Here is a 24,858-nt window from a genome sequence, read left to right as displayed (position 1 = left end):
GATATGGATGTCTCCTGAGAGGCTCTGCCAGAGCTTTACTGATACAGATTTGGATGCTCGCAGCCAACCACTGGACCCCATGGAAGAGTTAGGAGAAGTACTGAAGGAGCTGAAGGGGTTTGCAAGCCCATAGAAAGAACAACAATATCAACCAATCAGAGCCCCCAGAGCTCTCAGGGAATAAACCACCAAACAAAGAGTACACATAGAGGGTTCCATGGCTCCAGCTGCATATGTAGCAGAGAATGACCTTATCTGTCATCAATGGAAGGAGAGGCCCTTGGTCCTGTGAAGGCTTGATGCCCCAGCGTAGGTGAATGCTAGGGCAGTGAGGTAGACAGTTGATGGGTGGGTGGGGAGCACCCTCATAGAAGCAGGGGGAGAGGGCATGGGATGGGGGGTTGTGTAGGGGAAACCTTGCAATGGGATAACATTTGAAATGTAAATAAATAAAATAACCAATAAAATTTTAAACAAAAGACAGATCTATGACTAAGGAAGTCACTGATTACTCGTCCAGTCATAGTTAGTGATAGGCTGTACACCCTGTGCTTAAGAAGAGATAAACACAGGAATGGCAAACAGCCAGCATCAGACTCCAGATTACAGTCCATAGGAGAAGAATATCAGAGATGAAACTATGGGAGGTTTAATAAATCCCACCAGGCAGCCATTCAGAATGCACACTCCCATAGGGGCTCATAGCTCTTCACTTTATAGACAGGTTCTACATGCCTTCCTTTGGAAAGAAAAAAAAAATAGGAGATTGAATTAATTAAAGAACCCCCCCCCCCGAACTCTTCTCTTACTTTTCCAAATGTTAGCACCCCACTAGTCCTAGAAATTTGAACAAGTCATTACTGTTCTAAACAGAACACAATAGTATGGAAATTACTTATGTCATTGACACATATCATTTGGAAACAGTTCTGTGCATTGTATTAAAGTAAAGGACACCCCTCAATAATTAGTAATTAGTGTGGTTGTTTTTAAAAGGCCTGTTCCAAGTATTTGGGTTTTTTCCCCATAAAACATTAAACCCTGCTTAGGGTTCTCTTTCAAGTTGTGAAGGAAACCACCTCTTTGTCTGTCTCTATCTCTGTCTCTGTCTCTGTCAGTCCCTCTGTCCGTCTGTCTGTCCGTCCCTCCCTCCTATCCTTCCTCACTCTCTCATATTCTCTTTTGCTCCATCCCTCCCACACTCTCTCTTTATCCCTCTCCCAATCTTTCTCTCCATTCTTCCATGTCCCCCCTTTCTCTCTCTCTCTCTCTCTCTCTCTCTCTCTCTCTCTCTCTCTCTTTTTTCTCCTGCCAACCCAGCCACCTTTGCCTCCCCTATAAAGCTGTCAACTTCTGGAATTCAATTAGTTCCATTCTGAAGGAGAAGGGTTTCAAGAAGTAGCAATCTGTTTGCCCATAGTTCCCGGGTAGAGTTGCAAGGGGAGGGGTTAGAGGGGTGGGACACGAGTGTGCCTTGAGTCGGGTAGGGCAAAGAAGGAAAATCTGTTATCTTTAAAACACTCTCCCCACAGATGCCTTCAGCGTATTCTCCTTAACTGTCCAACAGTTTGGCAAGTCTGCCCAGGTAGTAGAATCTCCCCTTCCCTTAGTTGTCAGGCCGCCCAGCATCCTGCCCCCCTCCCGCCCGCCCCGTCCTCCCCCGAACTCGAGGTCCCATAGACTGTGGTACCCACAAGGGTTCTCTTCCCTTCGCCAATACCTCCCACCGCCACGCCCCGCAAAGCCTCTCATCCCGCCCTTTCTCCACCTACATTCTCCGCAGTGGGCACCGGCAAGTCCTCAAACAACCTATGAGAAAGGCTCTTCATTGTTTCCAGCCAAACCCTGGTAACGGGAGGGAGATAAGCAGAAAGAAGAGAAGTCAGCTCAGGCCAGTGGCAGGGGACCCAATTGGGGTTTTGAAATGGCTGACCCAGAGCAGGGACTAAGGACCGTGGGTAGCGTCCCCTGAGTTACAGGTTGGATCAAACTTGCCTAGCTTCGCGTGGCAGGAGCTCCCAAGTTCACCGGCGAGCAGCGCTGCTTGCAGGCTCGACGAGATGCGGAGCTGAGCGCCAGGCTCTCGCTCGCACTGGGCGCGAGCGGCGAGGGAGGGGGCGGGCGCGCAGGTCCCGCCTCCCCTGGCCGCGTGCACACACACGCCCACCGCGGCTAGGCTGGAGGAGCGCGGGCGAGTGTGAGCGCAGGCGAGTGTGAGCGCGAGTGTGCGCACGCCCTGGGAGCCACTCTGCCCTCTCCTTGCACCCTGCCCAGGGCATCTCGAGAGGCTGGAAACGTGAACAGGCTTAAAGTATGGCATGTTGCGAAGATGGTTTCTGTCCAGAAGGTACCCGCGATCGCGCTGTGCTCCGGGGTCAGCCTCGCCCTCCTGCACTTCCTGTGCCTGGCGGCTTGGTGAGTTCGGTGGGGAGGTGGGGGGAGGGTCGTAGCATAGGGGGTGCATGGGGAAGGTGGGCAAGTGTCCAAATCCACAACACCCCTCTGGCCACTCTTCCTGGTGCGAAGCAGATCTTCCCTTCTTCAGTGCCATATGGGCTGAAGCCAAGCTTTCCTTTGACCGAGTAGACTCAGAGACCACTGGGAAGTCGGGTGCAGGAAGCGCAGGTGCTGGGGTACGTGCTGCCTAAGGGGGTTGCCTGCTGCCCAGAGATATTCTTTTTCTGACCATTTTGGTTCTCCACATCCCAACCCCCAACCCTCCTTTAGCTTAAGACCAGCGACTCTTTCCCTAGAAGGCAACCCTTTTCCACCTGTTCTCAGATCCATTCTTAAAATAGTCTTTTCCACCCCTGTTATTTTTGCACTTGCAGTTTAAACGAATCCCCAGGACAGAACTCAAAGGACGAGAAATTGTGCCCGGAAAATTTTACCCGTATCCTGGACAGTTTGCTGGATGGTTATGACAACAGGCTGCGTCCTGGATTTGGGGGTACGGATTGTTTCAAAACATGCAAGTGTGCTCTGTCTGTCCGTCTCTGGTCTGCCTGTCTATTTGTGGAAATATTAGGTACGCCTCACGTGCAAAAATGAAAACCAGTCATTCTCTCGAGCGCCTCCCCCCTTTCTCTCTTCCTCTCCTCAGTGAGACCTATGACAAGAAGACCGCCTCCATCCGTACTTTCCCATCTCCCCACCCCCTCAGGAGCTTGGCCTCCCCCACACTAATTACCTCTTGAGACCTGACTGCAGGGTGGGGGAGGCAGGGAAGTAAAAAATGAACTCCGAGCTGCTGCCCCATGCTTGCCTGTGAGCCTGAGTATGGATTTTCCTTGACTCTGTCCACTTTGCCCAGGTATACATTGTTGCTCCAGAAGCAGCTGGCCTCAGGTCTTCTCCTCCCACGTGTCCCTGTCTCTGCCAAGGGTTCACCCTGTGTTCTACCTAGGACAGGAATCTGGGGCACAGAGCTGAAGCTGGCTGCTCTGCTGGGGAGCCCTGTCCTTCCTTTCCAGCTATCTTCTCACTTTCTTTGAGGAGCTAGCTGGTCTTCGGCCTTTCTCCTCTAAAGCTTCAGAAGTGATTACCTTTATTTCCGCCTTCAGTCAATACCTGTGAAGTGCATAGTAGAGAGACACACATTCATGGCGCATTTGTTCTCATACCATAGTTCCTTTGCATATTCAGCGGGTATCTATATGGCAAGCTTGCTGCTAGGCGCTGAAACCAGAAAGAACTCAACCTCAATCCAGTTTAGCAGTCCTGTTCATCAGGGAGAAGTGACTGGGTAAGACACTGCTTGGCTTGGTTCACTCTTCTAAACGCAAAGTACTGATCTTCCTTCTGTAAATAAGTTAGACCAGAGCACCCCAGACTTAAAACAGCCCAAAGTCTCCAACTGATAGGAATGGGAACAAAGACAACCATTATTAGTGCGCCTCTTTAACTAATTTCAACTAGATTGGCACTTTGTATGCATCACTCTTAACTCTCGTGGCAACTCCAAGGAAAAGCTGTTGCTGTCCCTATTTGACAGGTTTGGTAACTTGAGTTTATGGACTTGAACCCCGGGTGGAATTTTGTACTTACAGGACAAAGCTAGTAGATTGACAAAGTAGTAGATTGAGTTTAAAGCATGGGGGCGGGGCTCTCTGCCTCCAGCTGAGCCAATGGGGGAGGGTGAACTTAAAGCATGGGGGCAGGGCTCTCTGCCTTCAGCTGAGGCAGTGGGGGAGGGAGAGAGTGGGAGAGCAGATAAAATAGGATCCTGGAGTGGGGAACACATGGGATCTGAGATAGAAGGTGTGTGGACTGAGAGAGAAAGAATCATGGGGTTAAGTAGACTTGGATAGACTGGGGTGAGGACTGGACAGAGGAGGACACTAAAGGAGATGATTTGCATGGGGCACATAGCACATTAGTGCTGAGATCTGGTCTCCAGCATTTCAATCCATTTCTTTGCTTTTTTGGGGGGAGGGGGTGTAACTCTATAAAGTAGTGAGCTGATTCCTTTGGTGTCTGCATTGCCAGTGATAAAGATGGATGGGAAAGATGGAAGTTTCTCCCTCTCTTCTTCTCCGTTGTTTCTCTAGGTAGAGGTTGCCCACACTACCTTTGCCTTCATGCAAATCTGAAGAGAGACTTCATTAGAGAAGTGAATCATTTGTCAAAATGTGAGCTCTCCTAAGTGACTAGGAAATTATCATTTTAGATCAAAAATAGTTTTGTGGAGAATGTTCTAGATCACGTGACTACCACTTGACTCTGTAGAATGTCAATAGAAGAGGCTCTGTCTTCCCAGAAGGGTTTTTAAACTCACATTTTTAAATACAAAAGTGGGAAAATATAGCTCATATGTACCTTAAATATTCATAAATGAAAGCACATTTTATAGCTAGTTCTATATGACTTTATTAGTAAGTGTTGAAAGTAAAAATATGTTCTCTTGGCTGTAAGACAACTTATTAAAAAAGAAGAAGAAAGGAATCTGCTATATAGAAGCATTTTTACCATGTGCTCTCTTCCATAACACCAGGAAGACCAGAGAGTTAGGTTCTGTCAACTATAACGTGGCTAAGTGTCTCAAGGCCATTATCAGTCATCTTACTTGACATTGTTGAGTGATCTGCCTCATTCACCTGACCATTGCTATAAACCATCATGGGTCAGGGTTGCAGTTATCTTACTTTGAGTGTTAGCAGATGATAAATTACTAATGAAGTTACCAGAAAAATCACAGTCTAAGGGATATTTTCACCCTGCTCATAGATATCTGTGGTGAGATGATTGGCTCCTCAGAAATGGGCCGTTCTCTGTAAGCAGGTCGTAGTCCAGATATGACAGAAGGATGGTAATGATCACCTGCAGGACATGGATTATCTGTTTACAGGGAAGTTCTATTGGGAACTATTGGAACATAAAAGGAAACATTCCTGTTACCAGGTAAATTTATAAGCCGCAACTTTCATCCCTTCCATGACTTGACATTTTATACTTTGCCAAAAGTTTGGCATTTAAAAATAAGATGAAAACCATTCAGATTTTGACCACAGCACACTATAAATATGGATTGGCTTCCTGCCTCCTTTAATCCCATTTCTGCTCTTTGTGGGACATTTACCTTTCATCTGTTTATACAACTTAGCCGGGTTCAATTTAAAATAAAGCTGAAAGCAAAGACGTGAATTGCAATGGGATGGTTTGTGACTACACAGTCGGCCAGGCAGAGGTTGAAATAGATTTGGAAACCAAATTATGTATTTTTAACTTGGCAGCACAGCTTGCCGTGGGGAGATAAAGGGAGCTGAAATGGTTCTCTTCTCTTCATCCCTCCAGGAACTCCTCTCTCTCTCATCTCCACATGCTCCCATTGGGGAGGGCAGGGAGGGGAAAGGTGAGCAGAGCAGGCCGGTAGAGAGAAGCTGGAATGGACTTCTGAAGGGCAGAAGTCTTTCAGCTTCTGATGAGTCAGTCAGTCAGTTCCTATCATGCTGATGTAGCTTGTTCCTGCTTAGAAGTGGCACCCACGTTGAGTTTGTCACAGAGGAACTAGAAAGTCGTTCTTTCTGTCTTTTGTCCACTTTGAACACAGTTTTATGGCTTCATAAAACTAGGTAGCTGACCACAGGAAGATAGGTTAGGAATCCTGCCTTTCCCTATTTTCTACATATCTGAGGCACACACACAGTCTTGGGGGCATATAATCTCAAACAATTAATATGATAAATATAGGTGGTTGCTTTAGATCGTCTTCCTTAACCTTACTGATATGGAAATAGAAGACTTCCATTAATTTCACAAGGTTGCTCATTAGTGTAGTAGGACATCATATTACTGGAATGTACCATAGTGTTAAATAATAAGATTGCTTCAGAGACACAGAGACGCTCAAGGCAGGCATTATCCCTCTGCTAGAGAAGAGGCTGAGAGAATCCCTACTGAATGTCCACAATAACTAAGACTAAAAACTGACAAAGTCACAGTTCACATCACATCTTCCAATCTTTAGTCAAGACACCTGATGGGTATGTCCATTTTGGAGGCATCCTCACATAGTACTGCGTACCAAGAGTCAGTTATCCTGAACATAACTCTTATTATTTAGCTAAGTATAAATAAGCAATTATAACACTCCAAAAGAGAAAAATAATAGTATTTAAAATGGAGGAGAAAACATGGAAACTTGTATTCATTTGGGTGAACTTGGTCTAATTCTCTGACACAAACCTAATTGTTCTTATGAAGTTTTCAGATGATCTGTGTCTCAATCTGAAAGTTCCTGTGTCATGTGCTAGCTTTATTAATTGACTGTCAAACCATGATTAATAATCATACATCGAATGAATATTTTAAGTAGAGGAACAGAAAGCGAAAACGACATTCCCTGAGTCACCAATTGATTCATTTGTTATACCAGTGTGCAGATACAGTGTTACATAGAAGGAGTAATATGGAGGTCTTAAGACAGTATTTGGTATCAAAACTGCCTATCATGGACTTTACCTCTAAGCAATAAAAAGAGATAAAAGTAGCCAAAATCAAACAAGTAAATGATAATATAGTGGGACAATTTAGTAGCATCAAAATAGAAAGTGTGAAAGGAATCTAGTTTACATAGAAATGATGGCCAAACAAATCTTTCAAGTTAATAACAAAGGGTGCCAGGAGGGAAAGAGAAAAGTTATTGTTGGGCAAGTAAACAACCAATAAAACCAAGCCAACTCAATAAGCAGACCAACAAAACAAATAAAATATGAATAAGTGGATAATAGATTGGTGTGATTATGAGAGTCAAAGGTTTCTGGTGCCCTTCTTGTTCTAAAGTAGGGCCGGGACTATTATGGTACTAGGTGAGAACTGTAAGCAGAAGCCGGGTCATAAAAGGTCTGTAGGGGATTCTATAAAGTATTCTGGATGATTCTCTTAGCAAACTTGGGTGCCACTGGAGTTTGTTAGGTAAGGCATTAACTTTCTGAGAAAGGACTGGTCTAAGTGATAAGTAAAGAAAGGTTTAGAAGCAGAGGAAACCACGTGACACGTGTGTGTTTCAGTGTTGTATTGTTATTGTTGTTGTTCCTCTTCATTATGTAGATGGTCACATGAAATGACGTAGATGTAGCGAGGATAGACATAAATGGACAAAGATGAGGTATTTTAGGGATTTTAATTCAAGAAAATGATGATATATTTAATATGAATGATCAAGGGAAGTAAAAATAGCTCCATGATTTCTATTCTGAGAAACTGAACAAGTGTGGTGTTTAAAGTTATAGGGGACTGTCCAAGTTTCCTCCCAAGCTCACTTGCTAGTAGAAGAGACAGGAAATTAAAACACAAAGCAAGTGAACTATGTAGTGTGACTGGTGTCAGGGATCGTAGAGGATGGGTGTGAGGGTGGTTTTAATTCCACAGTTAGGAAGGCTTTGTTGATAAAGTGGGACCTGAACAGTGATCACAGAGGGATGAGAACATGGGGCACATTTGGGGTGAGGTCTTCTGGTGAGCAAGAGCTCTAGGGACAATCCTGCAAAGCCTGGAAGTCAGGGCTGCTGCAGTGCAGATGAAAGTGCTGTGGAAGAAAGAAGAGGTGCTACAAAGCTCTGTAGACAGGCATGTAGACTTTGCTTTTATTTTGAGTCACACTAGATATGATTGGGGGAAGTATATCAGGGCCACATCCTGTATTGGTGAGTTTTGAAAAGGCTCATTAGGGATGTTGTGTTAAGAACAAAAGGAAGCAGGGATGGTTGGGACCTTTTCACAATCGCTCAGGCATGAGATGCTTAACACTTGGACCAAACAAGTGGCCAAGTAATCTGATGATATCTAAGACTTGGTTGTTTTCTGCCTGTGTTTTGTCTTTTAAGATGAAGAATGGCAGTTATAATGCAGGGTTTGTGAGAAATGAAAGAAATGAGATTAATTAAAGTTTTGGTTTAAGTATCTAAAGGAATACCATTATCAGTATGAGAGTAGAAGCCCTTTAGATGCGTGGATACACGATTTGCATGTGCATGCAATAAAGTCATGGTTGCAAAATACCAAAGAGAGTATCTTGCAATTGAAGAGAAATATGTCTGTCAACACACATAGTATTTGAAGTTTTAAGACCAAAGAGGTTGCAAGAGATTAAAGATGATACAGAAATGCACCCATAGTGTTATCTTCGAGCTCTGATGGCTCCAATGTTAAGAGGTGTGAGACTAGAAGGTCGTCTGAGCAGAAGTATTCTGTGATGTGTGAACAGGAGAAGAGGAGTGCTTTTGTGATTTAGGAAAATGATAGCTGCCAACAAAACAGATCAAGAGACACATGGGCTTAAATTGACTACTAGATTTAGCGATGTTTGTGAGGTAGATGACTTTAATAAAAACAGTTTTGAAGCATGGTGGGCATGGGTGAAGTGTATGTGTGTGTGTGTGAGTGTGTGTGTGTGTATGAGAGGGAGAGAGAGAGAGAGAGAGAGAGAGAGAGAGAGAGAGAGAGAGAGAGAGAGAGAGAGAGAGAGAGATTACTACTTGGGGGCAGATACATTTGTACTAATGAATAGAGAAATGGTGTAGATAGAATCAAATGATTCCATTTTTGTAATTTTTTATAGTTATTTTTGGCAAAAGACATACTGATTGTCACTTTGAAGGTGGTAGGCTAAATGGAGAATATAGCATATTAGTGTGTTTTACAAACTAAAACTTTGTTTTTAAAATGGGAGACAAAACATAGTTTTGTCTTCTTTTTTTCTTAGATATTTTCTTTATTTACATTTCAAATGCTATCCCGAAAGTTCCCTATACCCTCCCCCTGCTCTGCTCCCCTACCCACCCACTCCCACTTTTTGGCCCTGGCATTCCCCTGCACTGGGGTACATAAAGTTTGCAAGACAAAGGGACTTCTCTTCCCAGCTGCTACATATGCAGCTAGAGACATGAGCTCTGGGGTTACTGGTCAGTTCATATTGTTGTTCCACCTACAGGGTTGCAGACCCCTTCAGCTCTATGAGTACTTTCTCTAGCTCCTCCATTGGAGGCTTTGTGTTCCATCCAATAGATGACTCTGAGCATCCACTTCTGTATTTTCCAAGCATTGGCATAGCCTCACAAGAGACAGCTATATCAGGGTCCTTTAAGCAAAATCTTGCTGGCATGTGCAATAGTGTCTGGGTTTGGTGGATGAATATGGGATAGAACCCTAGGTGGGGCAGTCTCTGGATGGTCCATCCTTTCCTCTCAGCTCCAAACTTTGTCTCTGTAACTCCTTCCATGGGTATTTTGTTCCCTATTCTAAGGAGGAATGAAGTATCCATACTTTGGTCTTTCTTCTTGATTTTCTTGTGTTTTGCAAATTGTATCTTGGGTATTCTAAGTTTCTGGGAAGATCCAGCAATACTTATGGGCATATACCCATAAGATGTTTCAACTGGTAATAAGGACACATGCTCCACTATGTTCATAGCAGCCTTATATATAATAGCCAGAAGCTGGAGAGAACCCAAATGTCCCTCAACAGAGGAATGGATACAGAAAATGTGATATATTTACACAATGGAGTACTACTCAGCTATTAAAAACAATGAATTTATGATATTCTTGGGCAAATGGATGTATCTGGATGTTATCATCCTGAGTGAGGTAACCCAATCACAAAACATAGCTTTTAAAGTTGGTGAGAACAGTGGAATTGCTAGGGGAAAACTCATGGTTCTGACAAAAATCTCAGTGAATCAGAATACAGCAGAGGAGACAGCAGATAGGAAGAAAGGTTTAAGGTTGTTTGTACTGAAATGTTTTCCCCCAGAAATATAAATATGGCAAGGATATTTTTAAGTATATGGAAATAAATATTTGGAATTGTCTTAGTTAGTGTTTTACTGCTGTGGACAGACACCATGACCAAGGTAACTCTTATAAGGACAACATTTAATTGAGACCAGCTTGCTGGTTCAGAGGTTCAGTCCATTATCATCAAGACAGGAGCATGGCAGCATCTAGGCAGGCATGGTGCAGGAGAAGCTGAGAGTTGTACATCTTCATCTGAAGGCTGCTAGAAGAATACTCAATTCCAGGTAGTTAGGGTTAGGATATGAAAGCCCACACCCACAGTGACATACCTACTCCAACAAGGTCACACCTACTCCAACAAGGCCACACTTCCTAATAGTGCCACCCCCTGGCCCAAGCATATATAAACCATGACTATTGAAAGTAAGGGTTTTTTAAGATTAGAAATATCAATTGTTTGTGTACTATTGGTAATGAAATGCATACTGTAATGGAAAGAAGGGACATGTGGAAGAAAGATCATTTTACCCAAGTTTATAAGAAAATAAACATACTAGTATTATCAGATATAAAAATTTCTTTGGAATAAGAACATACTAATACATTTGGTATGTCCTGAAACAAACTGTGTCCAATATAGATATTCTATTCCAATAGAATATTAATAAATGGACATGGTTCTAGGTAAAGCTTCAGTGGGTCTTCAGATTTTATATAAAACATTTTAGCCTACATTTGTATATCATCCTAGGCCCTTTTGAATATATTTAAAGATGTTTAGGTACACATGATTATGTTTATTTAATGATACATTTACACTAAAATCTATACATAACTTCTTCTTCGTACCTCCCTTCATTTATTGATTAAAATAAAATAACTCTACTCATTGAACAGCATCCAACCAAAAGAGTGGACCTCAAAATGAACTTGCAGTTGGCTACTCCTTTCTTTAATCCTGTTCTCATATTTATCCTCTTCCCATTTCTACTGATTCATTGCTTTATTCTAAGCCTTTCTCTAATGGGTATTTTAGGTTATCCGTATGTTAACAGTATATTTAAGGCATGTAGCTGTCTTTAATTGGCTAAACATAAACTTTTGCCATGGTTCAGACTTAATGATGCATTGCTAAGATTCATTCTTTTTTTGTTGTTGTTGTTGCCTAGTGCTATTGATCCTTCCTTTGCTTGTTATGTGATGTTCGTGTTGCATAAGAACTGGCTTATTCGTCTGCTCTGTTGGCAGTGTTTTTTTTTTTTTTTTCTTCCTTGTTTCCCAGATTGTATTGCTGTGAATATTCTGGCCCAAATTTCCTGCTGTAAATGTGCAAGAGTTTCTTTTGCGTATATATCAAGGAGTGGATTATTCTGGCTCTTAGTGTAAGTGGGAGTTCAACTTGAAGATATAATGCCAAACTGTTTCTCCATGGTTAGTTTACAAAATTAAACTCCCTTTTACAATGAGCATAAATTCTGGATCCACATATACTTTAGCACTGGGAAAGAGAGAGAGAAAGAGAGAAAGAGAGAAAGAGAGAGAAATATATATAGAGAGATATACAGAGACAGAGACGGAGACGGAGATGGAGAGAAAGAGGGAGAAGGAGAGGGAGGGATGGAGGGAGAGAGGGAGGGAGAGAGAGACTTTGAAAATTTTTGAAATGATATTTTGTTTCGAGATAATTTTAATATTTATTGTCTTCATTGTGTTCAAATATCAATGAATATTTTTTAAAATCTTTATTGTCTACAGGAATTTCTATTGTATAACTTTTTTTTTCATGTTTTATTCATACTGTTTCAAGTCTTTGCTTCCACTATTGAGAACTCTTACTGCTTCCAAAGTAAAAGAATATTGATAGAAGGATCATAGAAGGTACCAATTTTTAATGTCTTTTAAAGCAAGGAAGCTTCTAGAACACTGAGCTATTTCCTGCTTTGTTGATAATATCAATGAGTAACTGTTGTCTTTGTTTACTCTTCGGTAACTATATTTCCATACCCTGTCAATGTCAAGCAAAATTGGAAATATTTTTATAATCTCCCTGGAAATTAGAAAATTTTATAATCTCCCTGTGTTGTTGCTGTTGTTTTCTGCCTAAGCTCTTGAAGTTTCATGAGTTTTGGATACAACTTGAACTTTGTAAGATGTTGGTGTATTTGTGATGTGGATAGCTGGAAGACAGGTTGTTTCCTCAGAAGCATAGCGAGGGAGAAAATATAGAAAACAAGAACTGACATACACTCACATCGGTGAGGCAGATATTTATTTTATGATGTGACAGCAAATTGTGCATCACTATTGGAGATATATTTGGGAATTGATAGCCTTAACTAGGTATTAGAGTGTTGAGTAAATGGTTGGAGATTATCTGATACTTTCTTAATTACCTTCCCAGCCAATTAATTATATAAGACCATTTTTAAAAATGTTATATTAATGGTCTTGTCTGTTTGCCACTTAATGAAGATCACTCTCTTTGCCTAACAGACTCTCAGGGTCAAAGTATCACCTCACTGAAAGATTAAAAAATATTTTAACACATCTCCAGTATCAATGAAATAGGATTGTGTGGGGGGGAAAAGGTGTCTTTGATGCTCACCAAATGTATCTACAATCATGGGAAGAAATCTTTCCAATTTCAAATTGTCTAGTTTCTATGCAATTACACACTTTCCAAGGTTGATTTGAACATTTTAACCAGTAGTATTACAGGAAGCATCTCTAGGAATTATTCTTAATTGCATAGCTACCATTATTTGTTGACAACTGACTTATCAGAGACCTACTGCATTTCAGGTGGCAGATTAATTTTATGGAATAATACAAATACAAATATAATAAAGATAGTTTCTGCTTTAATTGGGAAATGTGTTTATTGTAATCCATGCAGGATCCAAGTCTTACATTCCCCCCTCCCCGGAAGCAGTGAAAAATTATTACTGATGATATTAGCAACATAAGCACACGATTATTCAGCACCTCATTTCTACGCAGTTTGGGACTTGAAGGGGACTGAGATTTCATCTTCACTATTAATATTGAAAAGGCAGATGCAAGGAGTCTGAGTGCAAAGGATCTCAAGAAGATAACCGATAGCTGTTGTTGAACAAAGGGAATGTAGGCATAGCTAGAGTCACAGTCAGGATAGTACAAGTGTTCCGTATAGAGTTAAATGACAACTAATTAATTATTTTATGATGTAAAAGATTATTGTAAACCCAGACTACATGTTGGAGGAAGATGAAGAGTTAGAATTCTGCATAAACCTCTGGAAACCCAGTTTTTAAACCTATTCAGTTCTCCTAGGATAGCACTTTTGGAGGGTTAAATGAAGATTGAACTATCACATAAAGGGAATCTAGCATTTTGTCTGGTATAAAAATAGTGTAAATATATAATTGTTATTTCTTTGTCCTTATATCTTAGTTCAAAAAAACACTTTCTGTACCCTACTGTACACAACCCATGCCACTTGTCCATGTTCTAGCCTCATTCCAGATTCTGGTCCTGTCACCTGGAGTAGATTAATGGACTCGTATATGGACCATTTTCTGCCCTTTGCCTCTGTATGACTTATTTTTCATCCAAGGGCCTATCTGGTTTTTAAAAATAAGAGTATGTGAATAATTTAATCATACATCTCCTTACTTCAAGCCTTTGATGGTCTGTCAGTACTTATCAGGTACAAGTCCTTACTGCAGCCTGCATTCATGTCAGAGCCAAACTGAATAGCAGATACAAATGCAGAGACAGAATGTAAGGAAAATGCTACCTTATATGATCATTTTTGCAGGACTACCTTAACAAAATACTACTGACTAGTTAAACAGCAGAGATTAATCTCTTCACATGTCTGAAGGCATCAGCGAGCTTGGTTTGTTTGCCTAGAGACAGCATCTCCCCTGTGTCTGTTATATGGTTCTCATTTGGTGTGTGTCTATGTTCTCACCTCCTCTTTCTGTAAAGCCACAAGTCGATCATATTGAATTAGGTACCATTAGAAAGATCTCATTTTCATGCAATTACATTTTTAGAGCACTGTCTCTGAAAATAGTCATTAGAAGGTCCTGATAGTTAGGACCTCAACATGTGAATGCGAGGGGCACATAACTTAAGTCCATGGAAATCTTTTTTTTTACATCTCCAGGCCGCTCCCTGGCCTTCTGCAAGTCCTATTGCTTATGGTTTAAACAGTAGTCACTGTAGCATGTGCTATAAAAGCATAACTTAAAAGATGCCAATTTTAAAAAATGGGCTCAGGAGTAGGTTGATGCTCCATCTATGGCACCCTCATTTTATTTCATCGTGGCTTCAATGTTCTTATCAGTGTCCAACCCTGCTTTGTCCCACTGGTCTCCTTTGTAGTCCTTGAAAACAGTAATACCATTTTTGCTCGCTGTTGTCCCAGCTCTCTCAATAGTTCATACGTATGCTCCAGGACTCATCTGAACTTCAGTGTTTTGAAGAAGCAGTTATGAGCACAACCTCAAACTTGCTTTCTATGCCTCTGCTTTTCCTACTTGCCTGCACTGCATCCTGAAATAATAGCTCTCTGTCATATCATTTACTGCTTTGCTCCTTAATGTCTGACTCTTCCAGCAGCATCGTGAGTTCTTGAAGCAGAGACTTCTCTAGAACCTGGGATGTAGCTGCTGCTCATGCAAAAATGTATTGAGTGGATGTCCTAAAATGTTTCTTTACTGGTCACATGCATTTAGCATCTCAATCTCAAAGTGCAGCATGATCAAATACGCTGATGTCAGATAATGTCACACACAAAACCTGAGATTATAATTCTGAATGTAGAACAGTATTTTGGAACTATTGCAAAATTAGTAGAATTTAGGGGGATGAGAATTTATAAATGTACTTTATTATCATGGTATGGTTATAGCCACAGGATTAGCATAAGCTCACACAATTGACAATATGTTAATAAGGAAAAAAGAAACGTTGTACCTGTTCTTCTCCTGAGTGCCCCTGCCACATTCATGGTCTTCACACACTTGTGATGCCAGTATTTCATAGAAAACTATGGTAAGTACAGTATAGCAAACAGCTTGAGTGGATGTTTGCAAACAAAAGTAAACTGAACAGTGTCTATATAAAAAGTTGCAAAATGTCAGGTCCAACCTTGTTCCTACTATGTCTGCAGATCCAGGGGTTTGTCCAACAGTCTGACCTTAACCAACCTGTCTAGGTGATGCTTTGATGGTGTTTAAGCAACAGTGCATTGTATCTGTTCCCGAAATAACTTTCACTTTACTAAAATTGATAAAGCAGACATTCCTCAGAATTTTGTTATCTTAATTTGTGTGAGCCAGCCTCCCCCAGACCACCATTTTGCAAGGATGGGGATTTTGCCTTTTGATACCTTTGTCGTTGTTGCTAGAAAAGGACAGGGACTCTGAGGCAATTTGAGTGAAATTTCAGCCCTCTGTGGTTCCAATGTTATAAATTACTTCCTTCCTGGATTACCAATTTCTTGACAAATTTGAGTTTAATGAGCTTATTTATTATTGTTTGTTGTTGTTGTTGATTCTAGCTTCTCATTCAAATCGAAGCTTAATTAACTTCTACCCTGTCCAAGGGGGTACACTCTATATGATGTAAAAATAAAAGCATGCACCAGGCTACACTTTTGTTCTCATTATACTTCCAAAAGCTGTTTCTTAGGATACTTATTCCATAAATAATTTTCTCGTTCTCCCTAGATCTGCCTTTCTTTGGCCTAGTCCTCAGTCTGTAGAGGGAAGAAGTAGATTCATTTTTATGAGGCTGACTTCAGATCTAGAACTTTAAGTGTCACCAATTGCTCTTTGCTTTCCCCCACCCCATCATTTCTATTTCCCAACCAGTATTCAAGTGATATTCTACTTTGATTGCAGATGCTATAATATCTTATCTAGCCTGGCAGCGTTATAAACCATCATTTAAGGAAACAGTGTTCAGGAGGGCAACAGCTTATATATTTTTATTGGTGGTAAAAAGCTAAATCATCTATAATAACTACTGTCACAATTTATAGCTAATATGTTTAATACTTGCTAAAATGTTTGTACTTGAAGATTAGACTAAATTTGTCCAATTGAAGAGGACTATGAGTTAGATTCTGAGCTTACAAAAATTCCCAGGTTTAAAGCATACTTTTAAATCCATAGAGTGCCAGTATCCATTTGTTTATTTTCTTTGTCAGCAATATTGGCAGCCTGACCGTATTTTTCCCTCTGGGCTAAACATTCACATACTTGCTCATGATCGGGATTTATTTAGATAGTGAATCGGTAGCAGCTGAGGGAAACTGATATGGAATGAGCTTTTGCATAAGTGTGAGACGCTACACTCAGCATTCTGTTTGATTGCTGTAAAAATTCTGTGAGACAGGTGTGGCGCTACAACAGCGCTGTTCAGTAACTTGCTGAAGATCACCAAGCCAACAGGTGACACAGCCTGAATGGTTGTAACTGATAGAAGACCTTGTCTTGGATCCCAATCACCAGTGGATGGTGCACCTATTGTTAAAGGTGACATTAATCATTTTAGAAGTTATTTTTGAGCATCCTCAACTCCCTAAAGACACACTGCTTTCAACTGCCACTTCTCAGCACAGTGCACCTTTTCTCCACGCCTGCACCCTGCTGTTTCTTCTTCTGAACAGTTCACTTCTTTCTAGAGGCCAATCAGATGATGGACTCTAAAAAAAAAAAAATCACAAAGGCTAAAAGCTTTTGTGTGTCTGCACTGCCTGTCATGATAGTGCCCAGGGGTGATGTATCTTTGTAAATACACGTTCTTGGTAAGTAATTGGGTGTCTATTTGCCTGTTAAGCAAACACTCTTTTTTTTTTTCTTTTGGATTGATTTGGTTGCATTTTAAACTAAACTTTAAACTTTAAACTTTTCTTTTTCTTCTTCTTTTTTTTTTGAGATTCATTATCACACTGGAAAGTCAAAATGCATGCAAAAACATGACATATCGTATCTGTATTCCCTTTTTAATGATGTATTCCTCCAAGGCTGTAATGTTGGTAATTATTTTTTCACACCTATTTACTTCATACTTACTAGGTCCTGTTACAGAAGTGAAAACTGATATATATGTCACCAGCTTTGGACCCGTTTCTGATGTTGAAATGGTAGGTATCTGAACTTTGTAGAAAAATAAGCCAAAAAAGAGGCAATTGATATTTATTATATTGTCAATCACACAAAACTAATGCTTGATTAAAGCTAGAAGTCTGTAAAGAGCAAGATATCCCATCTGCCTCTCAAAGCTATCATTTTGAGCATCCATTGAGTTGGAATCTTTCTCCATAAAGAGGTCTTTCCTTGATCTGTTTCACAGCCAGGCCTTCTATGGCAACTACCGAGGAGGATACAGTGAGAGATAACCAGTAGTTTAGATGGGAATTATGTGTGTGCACAAGATTACACTCCTAAGGACCCTATTATCTTCCTCACTGATCCGGTTTCTCGCTTCCCACTCTCTACTTTTATTCCTCCCTCTCTTGTTTAAAGAGGTCAAAGGGGCCAGTGATGGTCAGGAAGTCTTCATCCCTTCAGCTGTGCTTACATTGAATAATTATACTTAGTGAGTCATGATGGCTCTACTTTACATTCTTCCTTGACGTTAGGACTCCTAATGGTTTGAAGCTCTGAGTTCTTTGGATAATTTTTAATACACTTGTGAAAACAAAATTTATCTTTTAGAAAGAAAATTGTCTTCATCTTAAAGAAATACCTGTAATTTTATGATCAATTACGTAATGGGACTCATTCCACGTTAAGTGATTTTCCTCCCTGATGTAACGTAATGCACAGCCATAATTATCTGGTGTGGGCAATGCTGACTTCATGGCAGTAATTAGTCCTCGGTGACTAACGTATGTGATGATTTACTTCTTACTCATGCAGAAGCTGAAGGGATCGATATGTGTGTTACAGGGTAGAGTTGCTGAGAATCTATTCCTTTGACTCAAGATCATCTCTGCTTCTGGTAGTTTCTTCTGGCATAGTCTTTTGTGAGTGGAAGAGGATAGAGACTAGCATCTTACTTTTTGCATACGAGTATACGTAGTCACCCATGACTTGACTACTTTCCCTAGGAATACACTATGGATGTGTTCTTCAGACAGACATGGATTGACAAAAGACTAAAATATGACGGCCCCATTGAAATCTTGAGGCTGAACAATATGATGGTCACCAAAGTTTGGACCCCTGATACTTTCTTCAGGAATGGAAAGAAATCTGTCTCACATAACATGACAGCTCCAAATAAGCTTTTTAGAATTATGAGAAATGGCACTATTTTATACACAATGAGGTAATAGACTTTCCTTTTTATTCCTCACCCCTAATTCTCTCTTCCTTCCTGTACCCATCCCCTGTTCCTTCTTGCTATCTCTTTGTTTTAGCAATATGTAATATTAGTCTTAAAAAAGGGTTGATTTTACTTCCTTGCATTTTTCCATAATAGACTCACCATAAGTGCGGAGTGTCCCATGAGACTGGTGGATTTTCCTATGGATGGTCATGCCTGCCCTTTGAAATTTGGGAGTTGTAAGTTTTAGTCAAAGTGTTGTTTGAATGCCTGATTATGCTGTTTAGCCTTATATTAATATATGTGTGCAACTTTAATTATCCAGCATTTAAATCCTTCTGTGTGAGAAAAGTTGTGCAAGGAAACTAATAATGTTTTGTTACACCAAACAAAGTTACTTTTGAAAAAACAGGTAGCTATGGAAGACTGGTCATAACTAATAAGTCTGTGGTCACATTTGAAACTTAGGGATTCAGGGACAGTTTGTCAGAGGTATTATAGCAGAGAAAGTTCGCTGCGAATGGGGTATGATTTAATAGTTTCAGCAGCAAATAGAACCATTTAAAGAAAGCTTGAGAAAGGGTGAAAAAAAAGTTTTATACTTTCCTGATATAAACTTGAGGTAAAATTCCTTGGTAGCATTGTTGGTGACTCAGTTACTGAGCTATCACAAATCTCTAGTTGAGGTGGGTATGAAAAAACTCAGTGCCTGAGATACCATTGTCTACATTGAGAAGTGTGATTCCATCTCAAAGCTGAAACTGGGGAAGGTTTGGAAAGTTTTTTGCAAAGGGATGTGGCCTCGTTGACAGCCTTTTCTGGGAAGAATGGCCTAAAGAGAGCATGGAGTAGAGCATGGGAGACCTGGAGTCTGCTGTTGTTGTGCAATCCAAGATGGCAGAGGGGTTGGCGCAAAAGGAGCAAATGTGGAATAGATGTGTTTGGAACACTTAGCAGAGAGGAAGGCACGAGGGGGACATGAGTGGGTAGTAAAGACTAAGCCTCTCCTTTGCTCAAGCTCCTTTCTCTGAGATGGCAACAAATGTGATTGCTCTTGGAAGGTCTGCTTCCAGCATTCGATTCAATCAGAACCTACCAAAAATAGACGCCAGCTTTTACTATTGCTGCAGAGTCTTCCTTTCGCTGATTGTGAAACCAGTGCCTGCTGTTCTCACTGCTCATTGCTTGACTTCATGAGAGTCGGCAGTCACCACTCTTTTTATAACCCTGGTTAATCACAATACTTGGTGGGCTAACTTGAGGCGAGAGAAAGCCTTTTGCTCTCTGACCAATGATTTAATGAGACAAGATAGAAAGAGAAAAATACATAGACAGAGAGGGTGATTTTCTTGGGGCCAGAATTAAAATTCCATTTTTCCTGTAGTAATTTGAATTTTACAAAAGATTGTTGCTATCTGAGAAAGGCTTCTCCTCCCAAGACCTCTCTAGTTCTGCTTTGAAGCACACACTTCCACTGATGACAGCAAAGCTGCTGCTCTCTCAGGCTTTGTATATGATTAAGGAACCACACTTTGGAAAGAATTTTGTTTTTTTTAGACTGAGAGTTTAAAAGAGAGGTATGCCATACCAGTACAGTAAATGATTTTTTTTTCTGAATAAGTTAATTCTTAAATTTTTTTGGAAAGAGAAAAAAATCTCTATTAAATTAAGCTTAAAAATAAAAGGAATGTGAAAGATAATGCAAGAAATCTGTCAAAGTAGGGCATCTAATAGATGATTCCCAATGCAAAAAAAAATCATAAATAAGAGTATAGTCTGCAGGAGTTTAAATCTATACAACTGTGAATACACTTTTAGAGATGAACGCTGATATGATACCCTGTAGTGCTGGATGGTAGGTGACTCGAGACTCATAGGTCATCTGTAGGAAAACCTCTCTGGATATGGATTCCTTTTGCTGGATTAAACAAGTTCACCAAGGACCTCCTGCATTCCAGCCATTTTAGGGATGTTTGTAGGAGAGGATGACACATAATTCATTCTGGTTCTTTTGAACTTATTTGTACATGAACCGGGCTATCTGTTCTGGGGAGAGTGGTATGCAAGCAGCTGGTCTCCATTTGCACTGAACAAGGAATAACAGAAAATGTACTTGAATTGCCACTGGGGAGGGTTCTTTGAAGATAGAAGGGAAAGTGCCTTAATTGCAGGATTCAAATGGCACTGGAACTGGTTGTGTAACTCTATACCCTGGAGAGCTTTGCAGCCAGCACAGTCTGAACTCTGCAGGATGGTTCCCCAATGGCCTGAGCACTGCCCAGAAGCAGAGGCTAGAAGGGGTGACCCCTGGGGAGCTCTCTCACAAGGAAAGTTTGTTTGGTTCTGTTTGTGGTACTGGAGGCAGCATCTTGGTCCATTTCTAGAAGACAGAACTGTGTGGAATCAGAAGAAGTCAGGTTTTCTTAAGGACAGATAGACAAGAATTCAAAGATGTAGGAGTCCGGCTATAGTTTAGGAGGTTTGCTCTATCTGCTTTTCAAGCTATCATCAGGCTAGCTAGAATAAAAACAGGACCACAAACACCGATACAAATGTAGTTTTATAGTTGTTTAAGTTTTAGTCACCTCATTCGACATAAAAACAATTAAACCTGTAATTTGCTTCATAATTGCACTTTCCTAAATTATATAAACATGTTTGAAAAAAATCATGAGTATTTTTTCCCATTTTTTTTTTTTTATTGTTTGAGCATTTGTCACATTGTTGATTTTTGTTATTGACAAAGGAGGAGTCCTGACTGGAAGCATGCTCTCTGCTCTTATCTAGATGCATATCCCAAAAGTGAGATGATCTACACCTGGACCAAAGGCCCTGAGAAGTCAGTGGAGGTGCCAAAGGAGTCTTCTAGCTTAGTTCAATATGACCTCATTGGGCAGACTGTATCAAGTGAGACTATCAAATCTATTACAGGTGAGATTGCATGCACATGCTTGTGTGTGTGTGTGTGTGGTGAGATTGCATGCACATGGTTGTGTGTGTGTGTATTTTTGTTCATATATGTGTGTGTATGCATGTAGACATGTGTATGGGGATATGGGTGTGTGTGTGAAGAGGAGAGTCAAAGAGGGTCATTACTCAGGGTCCACCCATGTCATAATTTGGTCCCCATTGCCCTGGCGCTTGCTGAGTAAGCTAACCAGACAGGTTACTGAGCCACAGGAGCCTCCAGTCTCTGCTTCCCCAGTCTGGTATTACCTCATCAGCTTTTTTTTTAATGTAGTTTCAACTTAGATCTTTATGCTTTTATGGCAAGAACTTTGCCAAGTGAGCTATCTCCTCCTCCATCCCCAGTTCTGTCCTTGTGAGATTCTTAATTGCAAAAGTCAATGTGCTACTTGAAGTCAGCATTGAAGTTTTATACTATCGCTTTCATTGAAGTATTCAGTGTTTCCAGGGGAAATTTTTTTTCTCCAGAAATAGAGATGATATATTTATAATCTTACTTCAGTTTAAAATAAATTCTGAGATGTTAACACAGGAGGAATGAATAAATTTTTTTTTTGTTACTTAGAAACAAAAGCCAATGTTTAAATATATTAAACCCTTATTTTCAACAAAATATGAGCCTGGCTCTGATTTGATGGTGCTTTTTAAAAAATGTTTAATATTGACCAATTTTATGGTGTCATTTCCACTCAAAGTAAAAGCAAATCCAAAAAGCATACTTGCAGAGTTTATATTTAGAGTACACATTAAAATTGTCAAACAGGTGGGTAGGAGGCTATACTGGTAATTTTCAAATTTTGAAATAAGAATGGAAAGAACCTTAATATTTAGCTTCTCATCTAATGATAAAATTGGCTACTTATATCTTGTTCCAAAACCATGTTCCTTCCATACACAATTTTTACCAGGAAAAAAATTAATGGTAGTTATCTTAATGCACTTATAATGCTGTACCAAAAATATCACAAACTTGGTATTCATATAAAAAACAGAAGTTTGTTTCTCAAGTCTAGGATCTGGGAAGATCAAAGTGAGTGTTTGCGAGAGCTTTTTTTCCTGGTCCATGGAATAGAGTCCTCACATGGGGCATATCCCGGGAAGGGTTACCAAGGTAGATTGTTTGATGCAAATGGAGATGTACTTTTCCCTCCTACCCTCACTGCCTATCAAAGACTAGTTCCTAAAGTTACCACAGTGGAGGTCAGGTTTCAATAGTGATTCCCCACCTCTCTTTTTGTTACAGGATGTCAATATACGGCCCAGGTTGTCTTGAGACTTATTAGGTAGTTCAGGATAGCCTTAAACTGGAGTTTCTTCACCCTCAGTCTATGGCGTGCCGGAATGCCAGGTGTGCCGTTGTGCCAGGCATGATGTGTGATTTTTTTAAAAATCCAATATTTAGAGAATAGTGGTGTTTAAAATGTATTCATTAGTCACATCTAACGGCGATCATTTCCAAACCTTCCCTTGTATTAAGTTCTGATAGACTACCATGGAAACCATACTCTTCTCATCCTCAATTTTCCTAATGGGAAATATGTAAATATAATGCATTTAGTACATTAATAAATAAGTATATTTTCTTGCTCACACAGATATCAATATCAAAGCCCAAAATCCATAGACCTTCTCTGTTCTGTAAACTTTTTAAAAAACAGGCTTTGAATGTCATTGTATCAGTAAAGCAAACAAAAGTAGAGGAGTTATGGTAAGATCTTGAACAATGGGGTGAAACTAAGAAGGGTTTTTTGTTTGTTTGTTTGTTTTAAGAAATATATTGACAAAATGCTCATGTGAAGGGGGGTGTTTCTATAAGGTCAAGTTCATGGAAGTCGAGTGGAAGGAAAGTTTCCAGGTCTTTGCAGCTAAAGGGAAGTATGAGTTAGTAGGTGAACAGCTCACAATTACGGCCATGCAAAACAAGTAATTCTGTGGAGATACTGGCCACCTGGTACATATTGTTCATAATTTGTAAAGAGGACAGATGTTCAATGTTTCTACTACAAAAATACAGTAAGTGAGATGGTGAGAAAAAACATCTTTTGGAGATGGTAGATGGCTTCATGACAGACTGTGGTTTATCATTTTTACTGGTGAATACTTATCTCCCGGTTACTCAAGTAGCATATACATTAAATATGTACAGTAATGTGAACACAAATTATATTCACAAGGATTAAAAATTAGAAGCAAGTGACAAGAAATGAGGAGGATTTAATTCTTAAAAGGTGAAATTAAGTCATGACAACGCTCATGGTGAAATATTTTAGCTTACTGTCTGATGGCTTAAAACTGCTTTGTATAAAATCAGATACCTTATTAGGAAATTGCTGGCACTATTTCTCTCCCTGAAATTCTCATATGTTTTCTTAAGTTTTCATTTTTTAATATTTGAAATCATTATTACATTTCTCCTGTCTATTTCATTCCTCTGAAACCTTACCATCCTGTCCATATCCTTAAAATTCAGGGCCTCTTCTTTGGCTAATCGTGTGTGTGTGTGTGTGTGTGTGTGTGTGTGTGTGTGTGTGTGTGTGGTGTGCATGTGTTCCATGTGTGTGCGAATGTATATTCCTAAATATAACATTTTCAGTTTCTCTACTGTTACATATGTGTGCATATGTGTTCAGGGCTGTTTACCGAACAAAGAATTGGTATGCTCTTCTCTGGGGAAGAACTCCCTAGCATTCCTCACTTTCCTCACTTGCTGACAGTTGTTTGTGTAAGGTTGAGGCCTCACAAGTTTTCCCTCTTCCAGTCTGTCACATCTATTGGTATTGTCCTTGTTCAGTACATGTTTAGGCAGTCATGATGGTAAGATGTTACAGGCTTAGCTTCTGGTAAGGAGACACAATCTCGCAGCAAAACCTCTGATCCTCTGGCTTTTACAATCTTTCTGCCTCCTCCTGTACAGTGATCACAAACACCAGTGCCTTATGTCTTTCCAATACCCATCTCATGCCTTATCATTTTAGGGAGATCGTCTTTACATTAATTATGAAACAATGCAGAGGTCTCCTCGCAGGGTGCCGTGTGCTGATTTTCCCATCTGTGCATTTGGAAACACATCTGGAAGTAAACATTTGTAAATTTTTGACTTAGCTGTGAATGTTCACTGGATTCTAAATACCATTCTCTAGAAATCCCTTCTGGTAAAACTGCTTATTGGAAAGTGTATTGTGTATTTACTTACTGGCTTTTAAAGTTGTATCTCTGTTAACTCTACTTGTACTTTTGCTCATGTATGTTGCACTTAGACATGCAATCCACTTAGCTTCTCTCTGTTTATTGGGTGCAGGTACAGGTATGAATTATGTTTGAAAAAATA

At 40.2% G+C, this 24,858-nt stretch overlaps 2 protein-coding genes across 4 annotated transcripts in view; one reads left to right on the top strand and one right to left on the bottom strand.

Annotated features, from left to right (window-relative positions):
- The window catches only part of Gabrb1 (gamma-aminobutyric acid type A receptor subunit beta1), a 500,511-nt gene extending 498,596 nt beyond the window's left edge, over positions 1-1,915 (bottom strand). Inside the window, exon 1 of the mRNA XM_029477413.2 lies at positions 1,773-1,915. The gene's annotated coding sequence lies outside the window, so the exon portion shown is untranslated. The remainder of the gene's footprint in view (positions 1-1,772) is intronic.
- Positions 1,916-2,173: 258 nt separating this feature from the next.
- Gabra4 (gamma-aminobutyric acid type A receptor subunit alpha4) overlaps positions 2,174-24,858 on the top strand; it is a 91,444-nt gene continuing 68,759 nt past the window's right edge. The window contains exons 1-6 of one of the 3 annotated variants that reach the window (XM_029477412.2): positions 2,187-2,415; positions 2,832-2,950; positions 17,309-17,376; positions 18,346-18,566; positions 18,720-18,802; positions 21,351-21,494. In XM_029477412.2, coding sequence (XP_029333272.1) covers positions 2,330-2,415; positions 2,832-2,950; positions 17,309-17,376; positions 18,346-18,566; positions 18,720-18,802; positions 21,351-21,494 — 721 coding nt within the window. In that variant the 5' untranslated portion in view covers positions 2,187-2,329. Of the gene's footprint in view, positions 2,416-2,831; positions 2,951-17,308; positions 17,377-18,345; positions 18,567-18,719; positions 18,803-21,350; positions 21,495-24,858 lie in introns of all 3 variants that reach the window. The other 2 variants (XM_021162799.3, XM_029477411.2) reach the window with 2 other exon arrangements.

This window comes from Mus caroli, unplaced genomic scaffold, assembly GCF_978045245.1.
Source record: "Mus caroli unplaced genomic scaffold, Mus_caroli_1 scaffold_4, whole genome shotgun sequence".
NCBI classification, from domain to species: domain Eukaryota; kingdom Metazoa; phylum Chordata; class Mammalia; order Rodentia; family Muridae; genus Mus; species Mus caroli.
This window is presented reverse-complemented; position numbering and strand designations above follow the sequence as displayed.